The sequence below is a fragment of the Mus caroli genome, chromosome 17 (genome assembly GCF_900094665.2).
Source record: "Mus caroli chromosome 17, CAROLI_EIJ_v1.1, whole genome shotgun sequence".
Classification (NCBI taxonomy): Eukaryota; Metazoa; Chordata; class Mammalia; order Rodentia; family Muridae; genus Mus; species Mus caroli.
Genome location: NC_034586.1, coordinates 42,236,005 through 42,254,445, shown reverse-complemented (window position 1 = coordinate 42,254,445; position 18,441 = coordinate 42,236,005). Strand labels below are relative to the sequence as shown.

Sequence of the window (18,441 nt, the reverse complement as noted above, 5' to 3'; positions counted from 1 at the left end):
CGCCCCCGGACCCAAGAAGTGGCCCGCAGCCACTGCCACGCCCACAGCCCCGCCCTCAAAGGAGCTTCCGGGTAGAGCCCCGCCCCTCCGGAATCCCCCTGTTTGCTGCTTGCGTAGGCAGGGAGTCTCTGGTTACCAGTCTTGACTCACTCCTGCGTGGATTGTTTCGCCCATTCATTCATTCATTCACTCATTCTTCCCCTTCCCTTTTATTTCATTCACTAATTCCGTGCATTTGTTTGTTCCTTCTTTTTAGTTCCGTGGTGTCTTCATTCATTTATTCATTCAATTGTTTAAAAAGTGTATTTTTTAAAATTTTCTGCCTAAACTGGCTACTTTGTGGGGAGTTTGTGTAGGTTGGTTGGGGGTGTCTTAGCGTTTCTATTGCTGCAATGAAATACCCTGACCAGAAAGCAAGTTGGGGAGAGAAGGGTTTATTCGGCTTATACTTCAAGATCATAATCCATTATCAAAGGAAGTCAGGTCGAAACTGAAACAGGACATGATCCTGGAGGCAGAAGCTGATGCAGAGGCCATGGGGAGCGTCTTGCACACTGGCTTGCTCCCCATGGCTTGTTCAGCCTGCTTTCTTATAGAACCTAGGATTACCAACCCAGGGATGGCAACATGCACAATGGGATGGTGTGGGCCTTCCCCATCAGTCACTAATTAAGAAAGAGGCTTACAGCTGGATCTTATGGAGGCATTTTAACCGAGGTTCCCTCTTTTCAGATGACGCTGGCTCCCATCAAGTTGCCTGACCAGCCAGCACAGATGGGGAAGGGGTGGTGGTGGTGGTGGCTCTGCTTGCTACCCTCTGCCTATTTTTTTCTCAACTTCTCTTGCCTTTTCACTTACTTTCAATCAGTGCTCAGGGGGATTGGTAAGAGAGAGTGCATCTATTACCTTTGGGGGAGCAGATTTTCCCTGGGAAACCTTCACAGACGGTTCTGGGTCAACTCCCCTGATGATAGATCTGGCAGGAGGATGTGATTTGGGGAAGTGGGTTTTCTAGGGAGGACTTATCTAACAAGCCTTGGTGGTCATGGGGTTTCTTCTTCCTTGCAGGGTGTGCACTGGCCTTTGGTAGGTACAGGAGATGGCTGCCCCCAGTAGTCAAAGAAGTTTAGTTCCTCACAGTGGAGCCAGGGTGGGGAGGCCCCTGACCCTACTGAAGTTTCCACCCTAGCCCTGAAGTCTTTCCCCTCCCTTCTTGCTTTTCTTCAACATAACTAGGGTTTGAGAGAACACCACCCACAGGCGATCCCTGAGATGGAGCTTCTTGCTGCTCTTTTCTTGGGGCTAGCAATGCCCTTAGAAGACCATTGCCAACCATGGGAACAGCTTCATTGCATCCTTGGTACTGGGGGATGGGGGAGCTAGCAGAGATAGTTATTATGAGCCATTCTCTTCTGCCTTTCCCCCCTAAACCTTATTTTCTTCATCCATTCATTTGTTTGCAAACATATGGAGCCACTCTTGAAAATGACCCAGGTTCAGTTCCCAGCATCCACAGGTGGGCTAACAACCATCTGAGATCTAATATGATGCCCTTTTCTGACCTCCACAGACACTAGATATGAACAGATGCAGGCAAGACACTTATACACATAAAATAAAAATAAATAACTCTTATTTATTTACCTTAGTTTGTCAAGACAGGGTTTCTCTGTGCAGCTCTGGCTGTCCTGGAACTCACTCTGTATGTAGACCAGGCTGGTCTCGAACTCAGAAATCCACCTGCCTCTGCCTTCTGAGTGCTGGGACTAAAGGTGTATACCACTACTCCTTTAATAATAAAATTCCTTTAAATAAAATGTTTGAAAGTTTCTGGCAATCACAATGTAGAATGTTTGTCACATAGTAGGGCCAACTACTTATTCAGTGGGGAAAGAGACAGAGTTGGTTCAACTTGAGCTGAAGATGGCGAGGGAAAGAGTTGAGGAGAGCCTCCTCTCCTCCCAGGAGTCAATGCTGTGACCTTAGCCGAGATGTGTAACAGTGAGGACATGGAACCCGAGGAGACCACCCCCTGGAGCCAGGCAGGAGCCCCAGTGGAGGGAACAGGACACCAACCCAACTGCAAAACTTTCGACCTAAAATTTGGCCTGTCTAAAAGAATTGTAGGGACAAAGATGGAGCAAAGACTGAGGGAATGACTAACCAATAACTGACCCAACTTGAAACCTATCCCATGGGCAAACACCAATCCCGAACACTATTAATGACATTCTGTTATGCTTGCAGACAGGAGCCTAGCATAACTGTCCTCTGAGAAGCTCCACCCAGCAGCTGACTCAGACAGAAGCAGACACCCACAGCCAAACATTGGACTGGTCAGGGACTCTTATAGAAGAGTTGGAGGAAGGAGTGAGGGCCCCCAAGGCATTGGCAATCCCACAGGAAGACCAACAGTCAACTAACCTGGACCCTCGGGAGCTCTCAGAGTCTGAACCACCAATCGAAGAGCATACATGAGCTGGACTGAGCCCTCACCCCTCCCCCGCACATATGTAGCATATGTACAGCTCAGTCTCCATGTGCATCCCCCAACACCTGGAACAGAGGCTGTCCCTAAAGCTGTTGTCTGTCTGTGGAGTCAATTTCCCAATAGTGGGAGAGATGTGCCTAACCCTCTCAGAGGAGAAGGGGATGGGGGAGGACTCTGTGGAGGTGGGACCTGGAGGGAGGCAGCAATTGGGATATAAAATTAATTGATTAATTAATTAATTAATTAAAAAAGAAGAGCGTCTTCTCGCTCGCTCACTGCTCTAAGTCCCACTGGAGGACTAGCAAGATGTGCTGGGCATAAGGCTGGCTGGAGTCATGACAGGACAGCTAGGGAACTGAGGCAGCCATTAGGAATGTAGCTCTGGGATAGATGCTGCTTACCCGGTGAATGTATTTTGGCTTTGATCCTTAGTTCTAACCCCCCCCAAATCAACACCCTGAGCAAAACAAAGAATAACTGGACAGACAGACACTCCTTTGGGGTTAATGTGACCTCAGAAGTTTTCAATGTCCTCTCCTGTATGCACCCCTTCCATTCTCAAAATCTAGAGCAAATCTATAAACTACAGGTTAAAAAAAACAAAAACTGCCTGGGGCCCAGAGAGGTTAGCTGGCTTGCCCAAGAACCCATAGTTAGAAAAACAGAACTTGCTTTTTTTGACCTAATCCTATAAGTTTTCTTCATTGAAACTCTTACTAAGGTCTAAATAGCATCGATGGGGGAACCCGACTTATGAGAGTGCAAGGGACCACTTTACTAATTCACAAAGAAGCCACATTTAAGGATAACTATTTCAACCCGACTGGGTGTATGGGCCTGAGCCCTAACAGGTGTGTGGCAATACCTGCATTGACCATATGAGGTCAGCATTGAGCCACCGACAGCCTCAACCAAAGTGCCTATACTCTGACAGGGAGCCTTTCTGTCACTCCAAGAGTTGGGAGAAGGACCCAGTGGCAGTGTTACCTCAAAAAATGGTCATTACCTTTGACTCAAGCTGCAATGTGACTTTTATTAACATCAGCCTTCTGCCAGTGGCGCTATCCAGACCCTCCCTCTGTGCTGGTGTCTTCTGCCTCTCTTTGGATAGCCCTACTTCCCACCCCTGCCCACTGCACTAGGCTTATCTTCAGGGAAACAGGCCCAGTTTCCATGGTGACCAGGCGGTCAACTTCTTTCACTGCCCCCTCCTTTCAATCCCCCATTCCCTGGCGCTTCCAAGGAAAGATATTGTCTATGATCAGAGAAGATGGGAATAGTCTCTTGGGAGTTCTGAAGTTGACCAAAGGGAATTGTCCCCCCCCTTTTTTTAAATAATTATTTATTTGTTTTATGTATATGAGGACAGTGTGGCTGTTTTCAGACACACCAGAAGAGGGCATTAGATGGTTGTGAGCCACCATGTGGTTGCTGGAAATTGAACTTGGGACCTGTGAAAGAGCAGTCAGTGCTCTTAAGAGCTGAGCCATCTCTCCAGCCCCAGGAATTGTCCCTTTTACAACTGTCCTCAATTCCGAGGTTGAATCCCCTGAGATAGAGACAGTAATGGGCATCAGGGGGAAGGCAATAGCCAAATGGAAAGTATGAGTCGTTCATGTAGGTTAGGAGACAGCATATAGTCCTGTGTTGGGACTTCTGTCTGTGCAGGGAAGACAGAATGTGGTGAGACAGGCTGAAACCAGAGTGAGGGGCTAGAGTTGGCTGCGAAGCAGTGGGCTGGAGTCACTAGAACGCGGTATCAAGATTTCTCTTGTGTCATGGGTGGGAAGGAGAAGTTTTCCCTTCTGGAGACTCCACACGTCCTGTTCAGGGAAAGAACGGACTTTTTGATCTAAAGAGGTCATTCAGGCTGACACTTCAAAGCAGTAGGTGGATAGAAGACCATCTGTTCTCTCTTGGGAGGGAGGAATAGGAAATGGGGCGTGGAAGCAGAAGTGCTGGGGTGGGGGGAGCAGGCAGAGGTGGGGGCATACAAGGAGTGGCTTTCCTGATCCAGAAGAGGCGAGGGAGCACCTGGCACCTCAGTATGCTTATTTCCTAACCCCAGAGATCAGATATGATATCAACACTGCCTCAAGGTCACCTCCTGCTCCAAAGGAACTTCCGGAATTGGGAATTGAAGCTAGCTCTTCCCGAACGCTAGACAATAGCGTTCTGTCACTGAGCTATAACCCCAACCTACTATCTAACACGTTTTTTGTTTGTTTGTTTGTTTGTTTGTTTGTTTTTGACAGTGTTCTGGTATCTAGTCTAGGCCTTAAGTATTGATCCTCTTGTCTCAGATGTGTGTCACTTCCCTTCACAAAGAGAAAGCTCTGAAGTCTAGGAGTCATCCTGTGGGTGCTGGCAGGTGGTTCCATAAGCACTCACTTGCCCTCCTCATGCCTTGGTCTCCTCCGGGTAGGGGTAAGGAAGAACAGTTACTGTCTGACAAAGACCCCAGGAACACAGTGGGTTGGCACAGTGACTATTAACACCCAGAACGACCATTGCCCGGTCTTTATCACAATCTATTATAATGACTGGTTTGCATGTCTTCTCCTCAACGGGGCTGTGCTTTTTGAAGGTAGGAAATTGCATTTTATTTCTATACATGACATACAGTAGGTGCCGGGTACTTGTTTACTTATGGATAGACCAGGAATGCACGCAGGCAGAACACTGCCAGTCTCTTGCGTGTCTTGGTCAACGCAGGGAAAAGCAGCAGTGGGTGGGCAGCGCACAGGGCCTGGCTACTGGCAGTCACTCAGCTTGCTGTGGTCTGTGACTTGACCTCCCTACCTCGGCAGACTAGTGGACTTTTTCATTGTACCCGGGAGGAACAGAACAAGGGCTTAGAGAGAGAAGGATTTTGTCTAAGGCCACACAACTTATGGCAGGGCCAGAATTAAGAGTTAGGACTCAGGTGTCCTTTACCTCCCCCCCCCCCTTCTAGAGAACTGGATGCACTTGATCGCTTTTCTGGGGCTGCTCTTGGGAAGGAGGGAGAACCTCCCTGCGGCTCCTCTCTCTGCCCTCCAGTAGTCCTTTCTTGGATTTAGCTTCAGCGCCTCTAGAGTCCGGCTTCTGCCTTAACCCTTTACCATACAAATTAGGAATAAGGGTCTTCCCTAAGATGCCCAGACTCATTCTCTTCTCCCCAGCCTTCAGCCTCAAGGACTCGTGGGACCAGAGATGGGAGACGGACGCTGCTTGATCCTCCCGCTCACCAGGGCCCTTCTAAGAGGGAGGGCAGCTGGAGAGGAGTTGAGGCTGAGATCTTCCCAGAATGGGCAGGCGGAAGGAAGATGCGGTGAACAGGGCCGAGAGACAGAAGGGGTGCGGGGAGCCCCTGTTGCTTCTCCCCTTTAGCGGTGTGGTGGTGGTGGTGGTTATTAGGAAGGCTTGGGGGAGGCGGAGTTTGGGGGGGCTGGGGGCGGGGCTCTGATGCACTGGGAGGAAGAGGGGGGGCGCGCTGGCTCCAGCTCGGCTCAGACAAAAGGCGGCGGCGGGAGCGGGCGGGAGGCGGAGCGGCGCCGCGAGGGCCTCAAGGTGACACCCGCCCCCGGCCCCGGCCCCCCCAGCCCGGCCCCTTCAGTCCGCCCTCCCACCCATCCCCCCATCTCCAGCCTCCCCCGTGCCCTTTCTAGGCCCCCTCCCCCCGGCGGGGGGTGGGGAGCAGAGAGGGCCCCGCCCCTCGCGCCCCCTCCTCAGGACCAGCGCAGGATGCCCCCGGCCCCTGGCAGCCCCCCGGGAGGTCCTGAGCTCGACGCGCCCCCTCTACGCCATGTCCCCCCCTGGCTCGGCCGCGGGAGAGAGCGCCGGCGGCGGCGGCGGCGGTGGCGGCTCCGGGGTCCCGGAGGAGCCCATGGCAGCGGCGGACGAGGGCCCCGCCCGAGAGGAGGTGAGAGCCGGCGGTCCCCGGTTCCCCCGCACAACCGCGACCTGGCCCCCATCCCCCGCACCTCGCGCGGTCCCCGCCGGTTCCGCCGCAGAGCGGCCGGCGCCCCGCACCCCGAGCCGGGCGCTGCAGCCGCAGTCCAGCAGCACTGCCCCGACCTGGCTGCCCGCGCAGTCCGCTGTGGCGAGGAAGGGGCCGTGTCGGGGGCGGGGCTCACGGGGGTCCGGGGCAGGGGGAGGGGCCCTGGGCGGAGCCTCGCAGACCCCTGGCTTAACAGAGAAGGGCTAGGCCAGCCCCCGGGTGAGGATGGTGGGCGGCATCCCACCTTGAAGGCCGGGAGGGAGGACTGGGAGTGCTCGGAGGCAAGAAGAGTGCCTTGGGGGAAGTGATGTTGTCACCCTAGCTGGGATCATAGGAAGATCAGAGGGGTACAAAGGCCATACCCCCTGGTGTCACTGAGAGTGTGTGTGTGTGTGTGTGTGTGTGTGTGTGTGTGTGTGTGTAAGGGGGCTGCTGCTCACCTCTCTCTCTTAATGCCTGATGCTCCCCCTAGGGGGCACTAAGCTTAAGAATTTCTGAGTCAGTACTGTGCGGGTACCTTGCTAGGGTCCTACTTTTAGTCTTTTGAAACCAGGAGACAAAGAAACTAAGGGAAGTAGAAGCCCTCAGTTCCAGCCTTGCATCCACACTGGTGCACACCGTGCATATTGCACGGGGGCAGGAGGAGAGTGGGGAAGGACGTGTGGGTAATCCCTTTCGGTTGTACTTACATTGGGACAAGCACATGACCAGGCGTGCACACAGGTGCACCTATAACACTCTGCTTCCAGAGGCACAGCTCCTGAAAGGCTGTCCTCTTACTGCCTTGCAGGTACCTGCTCTGTGTTGTTTCCTGTTCTTCTTAACTATGCCCAGAAATCTAGGGCCTCTGCTGTTAACTGTACACTTGGTTTCTACTGCCTTATCTCTCTCTCTTTCTGACTGGTCCCAAGGCCAGGCATGAAGAATTAAAGGGGCCAGTCAGCACTGCATCAGAAGGTTGTGTGTGTGTGTCTTTCTGTGTGTGTGTCTTTGTGTGTGCGTGTATACACACATGTGTGCAACAATGCAGAAAGAGTGGAAGATAGGTTATTTGAGCAATCAAACTCAACCTTTATTGATTATGTGCCTGCTGGGTGTCACTTAGGCAAAGAGAATGAGACATGAGCCCTGCCCTCAGGAGCGCTCCATCTGGTGGAGAACTAGACATGTAAACAACTCAGAAGGTCCCAAGTGCTTTTAACAGAACGGCCCTGGGAGAGGATCAAACATTTGTGACAAATGCCTGAGCTTCCAATGTCTTCCTTACCTATGGTTCATACCCAAATCTTCTCTGCCAAGGGGCCCCATTCCCTCTTTCCCATCCTAGAACAGAGAGGAAGAATGTGTGCTCACTGGGAAGGGGGGGTGTGTGAATAGTAGGGAGACTCACAGAAGGACACAGAGGAGGTGGGATGGATGAGACTGACCTGGAAGCGTTAGATTGTCTGTGAGGGAGAGAGAGGTGCGTGAGCTAACGGAGAATGGCTCCTCTGCAACCCAGGACTGGCAATATCTACAAGAGGTCAGGGCCCCACCTGTTAAGAGGGGAGATGATGTCAGTGAGTCCCTCCTTACTCTCCTGGGACCTCTGGAAAGGGTCTGGGCTGAGGACTTACCTTCGCTAATGCCTGTTTGTCTATTCCTTTTTTCCCCATCCACCCTTTCTCTTGTTTCATCGCCATCTTTGTGTCTGCCTTTGGAACTCTTTCTGGATACCATTCTATCCATCTGGGCCTCCACGTCTGATCTCTCTCTGCCTCTTGTGGTGTCTCTCTCTGTACTTTCCCGTGTTGGCATTCTGGTTACCTTTTTCTCGTGGTTCTGTCTGGGACCCTTCTGTGTTTATCTCGGGTTGCTGGTTCCCGTCTCTGGCTCTTCCCGCTACATTCCTGTCTGCCACCCCGGTGCTGGTCTACTGTCTCTCCATCTCTGTTCATCACCTCTGTGCTGGCTCCTGCCTCCTCACCTTGGCATGCCCTCCCTTCTCATCCGAGCAGCAGCGTCCCATCCAGCCCTCTTTCACCAAATCTCTCTGCCGGGAGTCTCACTGGAAGTGCCTCCTGCTCTCCCTGCTCATGTATGGCTGCCTGGGGGCAGTGGCCTGGTGCCACGTCACCACAGTGACGCGCCTCACCTTCAGCAGCGCCTACCAGGGCAATAGCCTCATGTACCATGACAGCCCCTGCTCCAACGGCTACGTCTACATCCCCCTGGCCTTCCTGCTAATGCTCTACGCGGTCTACCTGGTGGAGTGTTGGCACTGCCAAGCCCGCCACGAGCTGCAGCACCGTGTGGATGTGAGTAGCGTTCAGGAGCGCGTGGGCCGCATGCAGCAGGCCACCCCCTGCATCTGGTGGAAGGCCATCAGTTATCACTACGTCCGACGAACTCGACAGGTCACCCGATACCGCAATGGAGATGCCTATACTACTACCCAGGTGAGGGGCTGTGGGGGAGCACAGGCTGTTCAAGATGAAGGGGGTTGCTCCGATTGCCTGCCTTTCTCTCTGCCTGTGAGGGAGCAGGAGACAGCAGTGAGCCCCCGTGGGTATCCAATAATAACAACGAACACCAACAGAACCTAGCTTCAGGCACATACAGTCTTAAAACGGTTTAATTCGCCCGGTGTTGGTGGCGCACGCCTTTAATCCCAGCACTCGGGGGGCAGAGGCAGGCGGATTCGAGGCCAGCCTGGTCTACAGAGTGAGTTCCAGGACAGCCAGGGCTACACAGAGGAACCCTGTCTCGAAAAACCAAAAAAAAACAAAAAAAAAAAACAAAAAAAAACCGGTTTAATTCTTACAGCAAACCTATGAAGTAGGTGTATCCCCCCATTTTATTTTAAGGAGCAAACGAGTGTGTAGTGGTAAAAACCAACCAACCAACCAACCAAACAAACAAAAAACAAAATACAAAACCACCCAAAACCTGTCCAAGGTCAAATAGTAGGTAAGGAGATGGGACTTGAACTCAGCTGGCTGGCTCCTGGATGGAGTCTGTTTAGTGTTTTGTGTCTGCAGATGACTTCATCTGTTTATGCTCACCTGTTCAGTAAAGTCATTATTACCAAGTACTTATTCTCAGCTAAGGAGACCTCAGCTCAGACTTGCCTGAGGGTACTTCTACTTGGCAGAGGTAGACTTAAAGTCAGGTTTCTGGGTCTCAGGCCAAGACTCTTAGAGGAGGTGGTTGTGCGTGGTACAGGGTTTTCAGGGCAATCATCACCTACGGGCTTAATAAACCCACTGGGGCTGGGAGAGGGAGGGGGTGGAGATGATGATGATGATGATGGAGAAAGTGATCTCAGTTATAAGGACTTCTGTCTGTGTTGGGATGGGTAGACAAAAGCCGCAGTTGGCTCCCCTTGTGACTCCAACTTCCTCCTGCAGGTCTACCACGAGCGGGTCAACACACACGTGGCGGAGGCCGAGTTCGACTATGCGCGCTGTGGCGTCCGGGATGTGTCCAAGACTCTGGTGGGGCTGGAGGGCGCTCCGGCCACGCGGCTGCGCTTCACCAAGTGCTTCAGCTTCGCCAGCGTGGAGGCTGAGAACGCGTACCTGTGCCAGCGAGCGCGCTTCTTCGCCGAGAACGAGGGCTTGGATGACTACATGGAGGCGCGAGAGGGCATGCATCTCAAGAACGTGGACTTTCGAGAGTTCATGGTGGCTTTTCCCGACCCGGCTCGGCCGCCCTGGTACGCCTGCTCATCGGCCTTCTGGGCGGCAGCCCTGCTCACGCTGTCCTGGCCGCTGCGCGTGCTGGCCGAGTACCGCACGGCGTATGCGCACTACCACGTGGAAAAGCTCTTCGGTCTGGAGGGACCGGGCTCGGCCAGTAGCGCGGGCGGTGGCCTGAGTCCCAGCGATGAGCTGCTGCCCCCGCTCACACATCGCCTGCCGCGGGTCAACACGGTGGACAGCACGGAACTCGAGTGGCACATCCGTTCTAATCAGCAGCTGGTACCCAGCTACTCGGAGGTGTTGCTCATGGACCTGGTCGAGCTGGGCTCACGCTGCGGCGGGCCAGGGGGCAGCTACGTGCCTAGGTGTCGCTACGGAGGGGTTGGTGGCCCGGGCGCGGCGGGCGTGACCCCGCACTGGCGGAGCTGCGAGCACTGTCAGCGAGCGGTCAGCAGCTCGTCCATCTTCTCGCGCAGCGCGCTGAGTATCTGCGCCAGCCCGCGGGCCGCCCAGGGCCCCGGAGCGAGCGCGGGGTGCGGGGGCAGCCGCTTCTCGCTCAGCCGCCTCTACGGCTCCCGGCGCAGCTGCCTGTGGCGCAGCCGGAGCGGGAGTGTCAATGAGGCGAGCTGCCCCACGGAGCAGACGCGTCTGTCGAGCCAGGCCAGCATGCGGGACAACGAGGAGGATGAGGACGAGGAGGAGGCCGGGCCACCGCCGCCCTACCAGGACGCCCTCTGCTTCCCTGTCCTCATCGTCCATCGGCAGGAGGGGTGTCTGGGCCACAGCCACCGGTCACTGCACCGCCATGGCTCCTGCGTGGAGACCTCACTGTGACCTCCCGCCTTTGGAGGGAGCCTGCGCCGCCGTTCTCCTTCCTGCCTCTCCTTGTGTTGTGCTCCCTGTGTGTAGCAGGGGAAGGCAGGATGGTGGCTAAGGCCAGGCAGGGTATGAGGGAAGGCAGGAGGTGAGGGGCACGCTCAGACAAGACCTCAGTGATCTGAGACTGCTTCCCTGTACACAGACAGAGGCTGGGAGATTGGCAGCTCTCTAAGAATCCCATCCACCTGAGCAGAGGTGGTTCTCTTCCAGTCCCCACCGAGTTCCTGCAAGGGGGTACACCCCCTTTTCCATGCACACTCGAGATTTCCCTTCCAGGCTTTCATCGAGTCTTGACTGTTAGTATGTTGTGGGACCCGTTTCTGGCCTCCCAACCAAGGGAGCCATCATGGTGGGTACCAAGAAAGGCAAAGCACTTGGGGCTTTTTTTTTTTTTTTCTTTTTCTTTTTTTGGTTTTTCGAGACAGGGTTTCTCTGTGTAGCCCTGGCTATCCTGGAACTCACTTTGTAGACCAGGCTGGCCTCGAACTCAGAAATCTNTGTAGACCAGGCTGGCCTCGAACTCAGAAATCTGCCTGCCTCTGCCTCCCAAGTGCTGGGATTAAAGGCGTGCGCCACCACGCCTGGCTTTTCTTTTTCTTTTTGCCCCGGCGGTGGTTTGGTGAAGAGCAGCAGAGTTGGCTTCCAACCAGCTACTGTGTTCCCGGGTCTGAGGGTGGGGCCAGATGACAGCCCAGTATTCATCTCCATACCTTGAAAGAGTTCTGGCCTCTCCCGCCGCCCGCCTGGGAAAGCCACACTCATCACTGTTGTTTGTTTCACTTGAGCCCCAGAGGTCGGGTCCTGGAGGGACTTTTCCTCACACCAATGACATCACTCACCTCGGGACTTGCGGGCTCTGAAGAGCTGTTGTCAGGGTGCAGGGCAAGGGAAGGGAGGCTGAGAGGGCACGGCAGGCCTTTTCTGGAAAAGACTCAGCCTCCTGTCCATCAGCTGCTTCCTCCCCTGGGTTCTGGGTAGGTGCTTCCTTCATGGAGGCCATCCTGGAGGTCCTCATTAAAGCCGGCCAGGGGTGAGTGAGTGAGCAAGTGGACAGAGCCTGAGACACACCTCGATGTCGAGAGACCTCAGGAGCAGAGTTAGTAATGGCTGGTAGACTGGGACGAGCCCTGGAGGGATGGCGATGGGCTGGCTGTGCTGTAGCTTTTCCTCAGCGGGCAGCGGCTCGGATGCTTAAGAAGGATGTCCCTCACACATGCCTCCATAGAGCCGAGTCCATCCCAAGCCCTAGCTAGAGAGATACCCATTTCCAGTGGCAGGAGATCTGTTCTCGCCAGACCCTCCACTTCTTCCTGTCCTGCGAGTTGAAGCTCTAGGTCTTCAGAGGGGCTCCATGACAGAGCCCCAAGGCCTTTGTCCTGTCCCTTCAAAGCTCTGACACCAACTTTGCTCTCCCCTATACCCTCTTACCCGCTCCACCCCAGTGTGCATGTCTGTGTTTGGCCCCTTGCTCTCCCAGCTGCCCTGGCTGACGTTTTCCCAGCAGACTTATTACCCAGGGATTGGGCTCACATCCATCCAATCTTGCTCCCTCTGCTTCTTGCTTTGCCTTCACCAGCAGAACTCCATCTTTTTGGCTTTCCCTCTTCCTCCTGGCTGTGCCAGGCCTATGCCAACCAATGGGAGTGGCCCCTACCTATGCAAAAATCTCCTCTGGCTCCCTGTCCCCTTTTGCCCTGGGGAATGTGGGAAGCCCTGTTGTGGGGATGCCATGGTCTAGGGCTCAAATGGGGGCTGAGCTTTCTGGTTATACAGAGATGCTTGGGTGAGGAGGGAGGGGTGTCAGAGAAGGATAGGTTTGGGCAGAAGGGAGCAAGCACAGCTGCCCACTGGGTTTCCTGGGCAACAGTGTCCTCTGGCCACCTAGCACAGAACCCTCCAGGACCCTGAGTTTGAGGTGTGTGTGTGTGTGTGGTGTTGTCTATCGGAGCACAGGTACTGAGTGAGCTGTGGCCTCAGGCCTCAGTTCTTGGCCAGCTGGCACCTGAATGTCTTGTTCTCATTTAGGGGCAGCTTGGCCATCTTACAGCTCCAAGGAGGGAAGGACTTGGCTCATCCTCTTTCATTCTGGGTCCAGAAACCGAGCTTGGCCTTGGGAGAGGAGGGGGTGGGGAAGCCCCGTTATTATTTTTGCCTGACCATTTCCGCCTAGGTCTCCTTGCACAGACAGCCTCACCTCCCACACACACATACACGCACAGACTTAGAGAGAAAGCAATTCTTTGGTCTCTTTTCTTGGTAGCTTTATTGATTGCCAGGGAAAATGAAAACCAGAAAATTAATTAATCTCTAAAATTAAACTTTACACTGAATGTTCTTGTTTCTCTAATTAGAACCTCTGCTAGCAGCTGTGGCTACACACACACACACACACACACACACACAGAGATACAGATACACACACACACACCCTCACACCTACATGTTTGCACTCTGGAACTGTCAGAGGGTGTCAGGCACAGAGGACTCTAGGCTGCCCCGACAGGCACACACACAGTCACTCCCAAGCCCCCTCTGGTGCTCTGCTCAGCACCTGCTTCTTGCAAGGAGTCCCTGGAGTGCAAGGAGCCCTCCTGGATTGCAGCTGCGGTCGCCCATCTTTGAGGTAGACGGGCACTGGGCCACTCAGCCCGAGGAGAGTTGGGAGATGATAAGAGGTTGAATTAGTCAGTCAAGATCCTCTCATGAATCCATAGGTGTAGCCCCATGGTGGGCAGTCACAGCGTGCCAGGGACTCAAGGAGAGGGTACCTGGAAGACTGTATGTCCTGAGGATAAGGGCTTGTGGGGTGGGCTAGGCCTGGCTCGGGAGAAGACAGGTCTCTGTCAAATTGGGTGCATCACACTGTGGCCTTTCTGTCATGGAATTCCAAGCGCAAAGATTGTACAAATCACACTGATGGATAATAAAAGTGTGGATGACTCACTGGTCTGCTCCCTCAGAGTGACACGTGTTCCCCATCCTTCTGTCCCCCCCCATTCCCGGTTTGAGGGTTAGTGAGGGCGCGATCTGTACAAGCAGACAACGTCAGGGGCCTTCCAGGCAAGTAGCATCTCCAGGGAGGGTGGGAGGGAGAGGGAGACAGGCATAGTTCTGTTCTGTGTGTACACATGTGTGTGTGTGTACACGTGTGTGTACACGTGTGTGTGTACACATGTGTGTGTGTACACGTGTGTGTGTGTACACGTGTGTGTGTGTGTGTGTGTAGACTGAGATCAGGGCTCAACTATCTGCTTAGTAAAAAGGGAAAGGGGTGGGGTGAGTCAAGAGGTAGATGGTGCTCATGAAGAGTTTGAGCAGGGGTGCTCTTTTAGAGTCCTTTGCCTTCCTTGTTCCTGTTAAGGGTCTAGTAATGGCCATTTTCTAGGTGGGGGAGCTAGCGCACACATTTCATCCTTAGGCGCCCCTTCTATACCCCAGCATCTTCACATATACAAATCTGGCCGCTCATTCCAAGGAGATTCGTGATCCCTTCTTCTCGCTACCTCAGAACCAGGGGCAGACATATCAAGGGTGTGAAATGAAGGTGTGGTTGCCGGGGTAACCCATCAGATCACCGTCTATCCCCATTCCACATCTTAGCCTACAGAATTCTCAGTACAGTTGTTAGTGGGTGAGGAGAAGTGGCCAGGATTCAGGGTCCGCTGGCGGGTAGCCTCTCGGTTGGCATGCAGAACCTGGCCAATGAGGTACTCGCTCTCCTGGGATACATCTGACAGTCGCAGGTCGAACTCTAGAATGGTCTTGTTGTCTGATATGCCTTCCAGGAGTTGCTTCCCACCATCCTGGGGAGAAGTGAGGCAGGGGGTCACTTCATATCACATCGCAGGGTCACATGAGCAGACTTCCATACAGATGGGATACCTTTAAAAGCCACGTGTAACCTATCTGTTCGGGCCATGGACAAAAATGCCATTCTACTTGAAAAACTGTGGTTAAGGCTGACTAAGGTTAGGCTCAACCTAAGTGTTTTGGAAAACGTGGATTCATGGTGGTGATGTAGTTCTGTTCCTTCACTTCCGTCTTGGGGACCTGAGAATAGTCGGTCTAGTGAGATGTGAGGGGAAGTTTGGAGGGAATGGAAGAAGGAAAGACAAAGTATGACTACAATCCCAGCAGCCGGGAGACGGAAGCAGGTGGATCTCAGAGTTTGAGGTCAGCCTGGTCTACATAGTGAGTTCTAGGACAGCCAGAACTGCATGGTGAGACCTTGCTTCAATCAATCAATCAATCAATCATCAACCAATCAATCAAACCACTGTACTTTCCCTCCCAGAAACTAAGAGCTAAAGGAAAACGAGGAGCCTGGAAGTGACCCTGAGGCAGGAGCTTGAGCACAAGCATCAGGACCAGCGTTAGGATCTCCAGAGCCCATGGGAAGAAGGTAGAGCGGCCCACTGGGGGTTGGGGAGACAGAGGATTTGCAGAGCAAGCTGGCTGGCCAGATGGGTCATTTCAGAGGGCGCCTCTGGGTTTCACTGAGAGACCCTGCCTTAGCAAATACGGCGGAAGAGCCATTGAGGATGATGGCAGACATCCACTTAGGGTCTCCACATGCATGCACACACACGTGTTCACGCTCATACAGGTACACCCTCACACATGCGTGTATAGCACAGACACATGAACAATGAAAGGAAAGAGATTGGGCCCTGGAGCGCACACAGGAGAAGAGAACACTCTTTCTGTGCCGCACACCACACAGTCTGCTCCTAGCATTTTGCTCCCCTCGCCCCGCCCCTGCAAAAGGTCTATGGTAGTTGGATTCTACCACCCGTGGCCACCCGCCCCAGAAGCCATGACTCACCTGCCCAATGTGGTTGCAGGATAGGTTGAGGCTGACGAGCGTAGTGTTGACAGTGAGCATCTGGGAGAGGAGTGTGGCTGTGGGCTCAGACAGCTTGTTGCCACCGAGGTGCAGCACGGAGAGGCACTTGTTGGTCTCCAGGGCGTGGGCGATTGCTTGGCCACCCTCGTCCTCGATACAGTTGAGGCGGAGGTTGAGGAAGACCAGGTTGGTGTTGTGTGCCAGTGCGTGAGCCAGTGATTGTGCGCCAGGCGCCTGCAGTTGATTGTTGGCCAGGTTGAGCACTCTCAGGCGACTGTGGCTCAGCAGCTTGGCTGCTGCTCGTGCACCGCGGTCTCCGATGAGGTTGTGGGATAAGTCTAGCTCCTCCAGGGCTGGGTGGTCCAGCAGGCTACGGATTAGGATGCGCGCCTTATCGTCGTCCACCTTACTTCGGGTCAGCTTGAAGATCTGTGGGTAGGTAGGAGTTTTACAGCACCTGCCGGTCTGGGATAGCCTGCGCTACCTAACTGCCCTGGGCTGGTACAGAAAGAAAATACAAGGTGGCTGGAGGCTCAACACCTGGTGTTAGCCACCTGCCTGGCTTTCAGGTGGGAGGTGGGTTCACTGGATGATACAGAATCACTGGCGGGTGGCAGAGGGAAAGGCTATCGCCATGCCCAGCTCATTCTCGATTTTCTGGATTCTTTTGACCAAGAAACTGACAGTGGAAAAATTCACCTACGTCACTGTCACTGTCACAGAACCTTCCAGTACAGTGTGCCAATCCAATTGTACTTCTCTGGACCACAAACTCTCTCATCATCTGTGGCAATGTCTGCTTCTCCAGTTTCCAGTCTACTCACACGCCAGGGTACCTATGAGCTCCCTATCCACGGATGGCTGCTCTTCTGTTTTATTTTTTCCCCCTGGCCACTGAATAGGCCCCTCTACTGTTTTCATGATACCAACACAGATCTCCATATCTATCACATGCCAACTGCCCTGCTTCAGGTCTCAGCCCCAGCAAGCACTGACCCTGGTCCCTGAGCCTCTCCTCTCTGTATAACAAATGCTTTTCTTGGGGGGACCAATTCAGCTTGAAATTGGTGCAATTTCCTCTTCGGAGACCCAGAAGCCCTCCTCTCTTCCAGTTCTGCTCTCCACTTTGCATGCAGCCAAAGCTCTTAACACAGCCTCCCCCTCCCCTCCACTTTTCCTCACTTCCCACTCTCTCCATATCCACAGCTGCCCAGCTTCTGTTTCTGGTATCCACTGAAGTAACCCCACCCCCAGGGACCTCCCAGGCCCCCTATGCCAGTCCCGGGCTCTATCCTACCCTGTGACTCGCTCCTTCTATTTGAAACATGTCCCTATCTGGGATCTGTGACAAAATGCCATGTCCTCTTGTCTACTCTTTCTTGGCAAGCTCTTCCTTCTCCAGCACTGTGTGTCACGCTTCTTTCTGCCTCCCTTTGGATCTTCCTCCTTCTCAGACTCCATCCAAATGTGAGGCCACACACAAAGCTCAGCTTAGGCTCCTCCCAGCATCAGACCCTCCCTAGCTGTAGAGAGGATCTCTACAACCTCAAGTTAACAACCTCAAGCTGGAACTCCTTCAAAACCGCCCCCCCCCTTCCATTCGCTGGCTGCCTACAGCATCTGGTCTTATGAGAAGAGCCTGTGGCACCTCTGCCTCCTCCTTCCTCTCTGCATCCTCCTTACGTCACAGCAGCAGGTGACCTGAGTGTGTTTCTCTCCAGATTCTCCGCTTCATCCATCTTTGCAGACATGGATGTGGTTTCAACTACCCGCATAGTGCTTGCTTGTTTCTTGGTTTGTTTTGGTAGTGGGGCGGGGGAGGGACACAGCTGAGAAGAGAGGCTCACTTGAGGACCGAGATCAGATGAACTAGGAGCATAGCCCACTGTGGGCAGCATGATCCCTAGGCAGATGGTTTTGAACTGTACGAGAAAGCTAGTTAAGGGGCTGGAGAGATAGCTAAGTGGATTTTAACCTGTACAGCTCTTGTGGTGCAGGAGTTCAGTTTCTAGTATCAGGTGGCTCACAACAGCCAATAACTCCAGGGAATCTGACACCCTCTATTGGTCTCAGTGGGCATCTGAACTCATGAGCATGTACCATCCTGTACGTATAATTTATAATAATGAAAATAAATCTAAAAAGGAAAGAGAAAGCAAGCCAGCTGAGTAAGAGCTGTCTGCAAGCCAGCAGCAGCATTACTTCATAACTTCATGCTGGACCTCTTCGGCTGTGCGTGAGTTCCTTGGTTCAAGGCTGTGTGGGATAACAAGCAGGCTTGCCTTCAATCAAGTTCCTGCCTTCACTTCCTTCACTAATGGACTGTGGCCTGGAAGTGTGAGCCAGACAACCCACTTTTCCCCAAGTTGTTTTTGTCAGACTGGACACGAGAACACTAGCTTCATGTGCTAACGCTTGCCCCCTCTGTGAACCTGAGAGATGTGAGGCCTTTAAGAGGTGAGGTGGAATGTAGCTAGGTCGTTAGGGATACCACTCTTGGAAGAGACTGGCTAGGTTCTCCTGGGACCCAAGTTAGTTCTTGCAAGAGGTGTCTGCTTGC

At 53.5% G+C, this 18,441-nt stretch overlaps 2 protein-coding genes across 2 annotated transcripts in view; one reads left to right on the top strand and one right to left on the bottom strand.

Moving 5' to 3' along the window:
* The first annotated feature begins 6,115 nt into the window (after window positions 1-6,115).
* Tmem151b (transmembrane protein 151B) lies at window positions 6,116-11,450 on the top strand. The gene is made up of 3 exons (XM_021150143.2): window positions 6,116-6,395; window positions 8,471-8,911; window positions 9,863-11,450. Exons 1-3 carry the CDS (start codon window positions 6,279-6,281, stop codon window positions 10,988-10,990), a joined length of 1,686 nt encoding a protein of 561 aa, XP_021005802.1. The 5' UTR covers window positions 6,116-6,278; the 3' UTR covers window positions 10,991-11,450.
* Window positions 11,451-13,436: 1,986 nt separating this feature from the next.
* The window catches only part of Tcte1 (t-complex-associated-testis-expressed 1), a 19,315-nt gene continuing 14,310 nt past the window's right edge, over window positions 13,437-18,441 (bottom strand). The window contains exons 4-5 of the mRNA XM_021149151.2: window positions 15,861-16,310; window positions 13,437-14,838 (exon numbers count right to left, since the gene is read on the bottom strand). Coding sequence (XP_021004810.1) covers window positions 14,632-14,838; window positions 15,861-16,310 — 657 coding nt within the window. The 3' untranslated portion in view covers window positions 13,437-14,631. The remainder of the gene's footprint in view (window positions 14,839-15,860; window positions 16,311-18,441) is intronic.

Coding starts and splice junctions, on each gene's coding strand:
- Tmem151b (XM_021150143.2), top strand. CDS start 6,279: ATGTCCCCCCCTGGCTCGGCCGCGGGAGAGAGCGCCGGCGGCGGCGGC. Junction 6,396..8,470: donor AGGGCCCCGCCCGAGAGGAG/GTGAGAGCCGGC, acceptor TCATCCGAGCAG/CAGCGTCCCATCCAGCCCTC. Junction 8,912..9,862: donor ATGCCTATACTACTACCCAG/GTGAGGGGCTGT, acceptor TTCCTCCTGCAG/GTCTACCACGAGCGGGTCAA.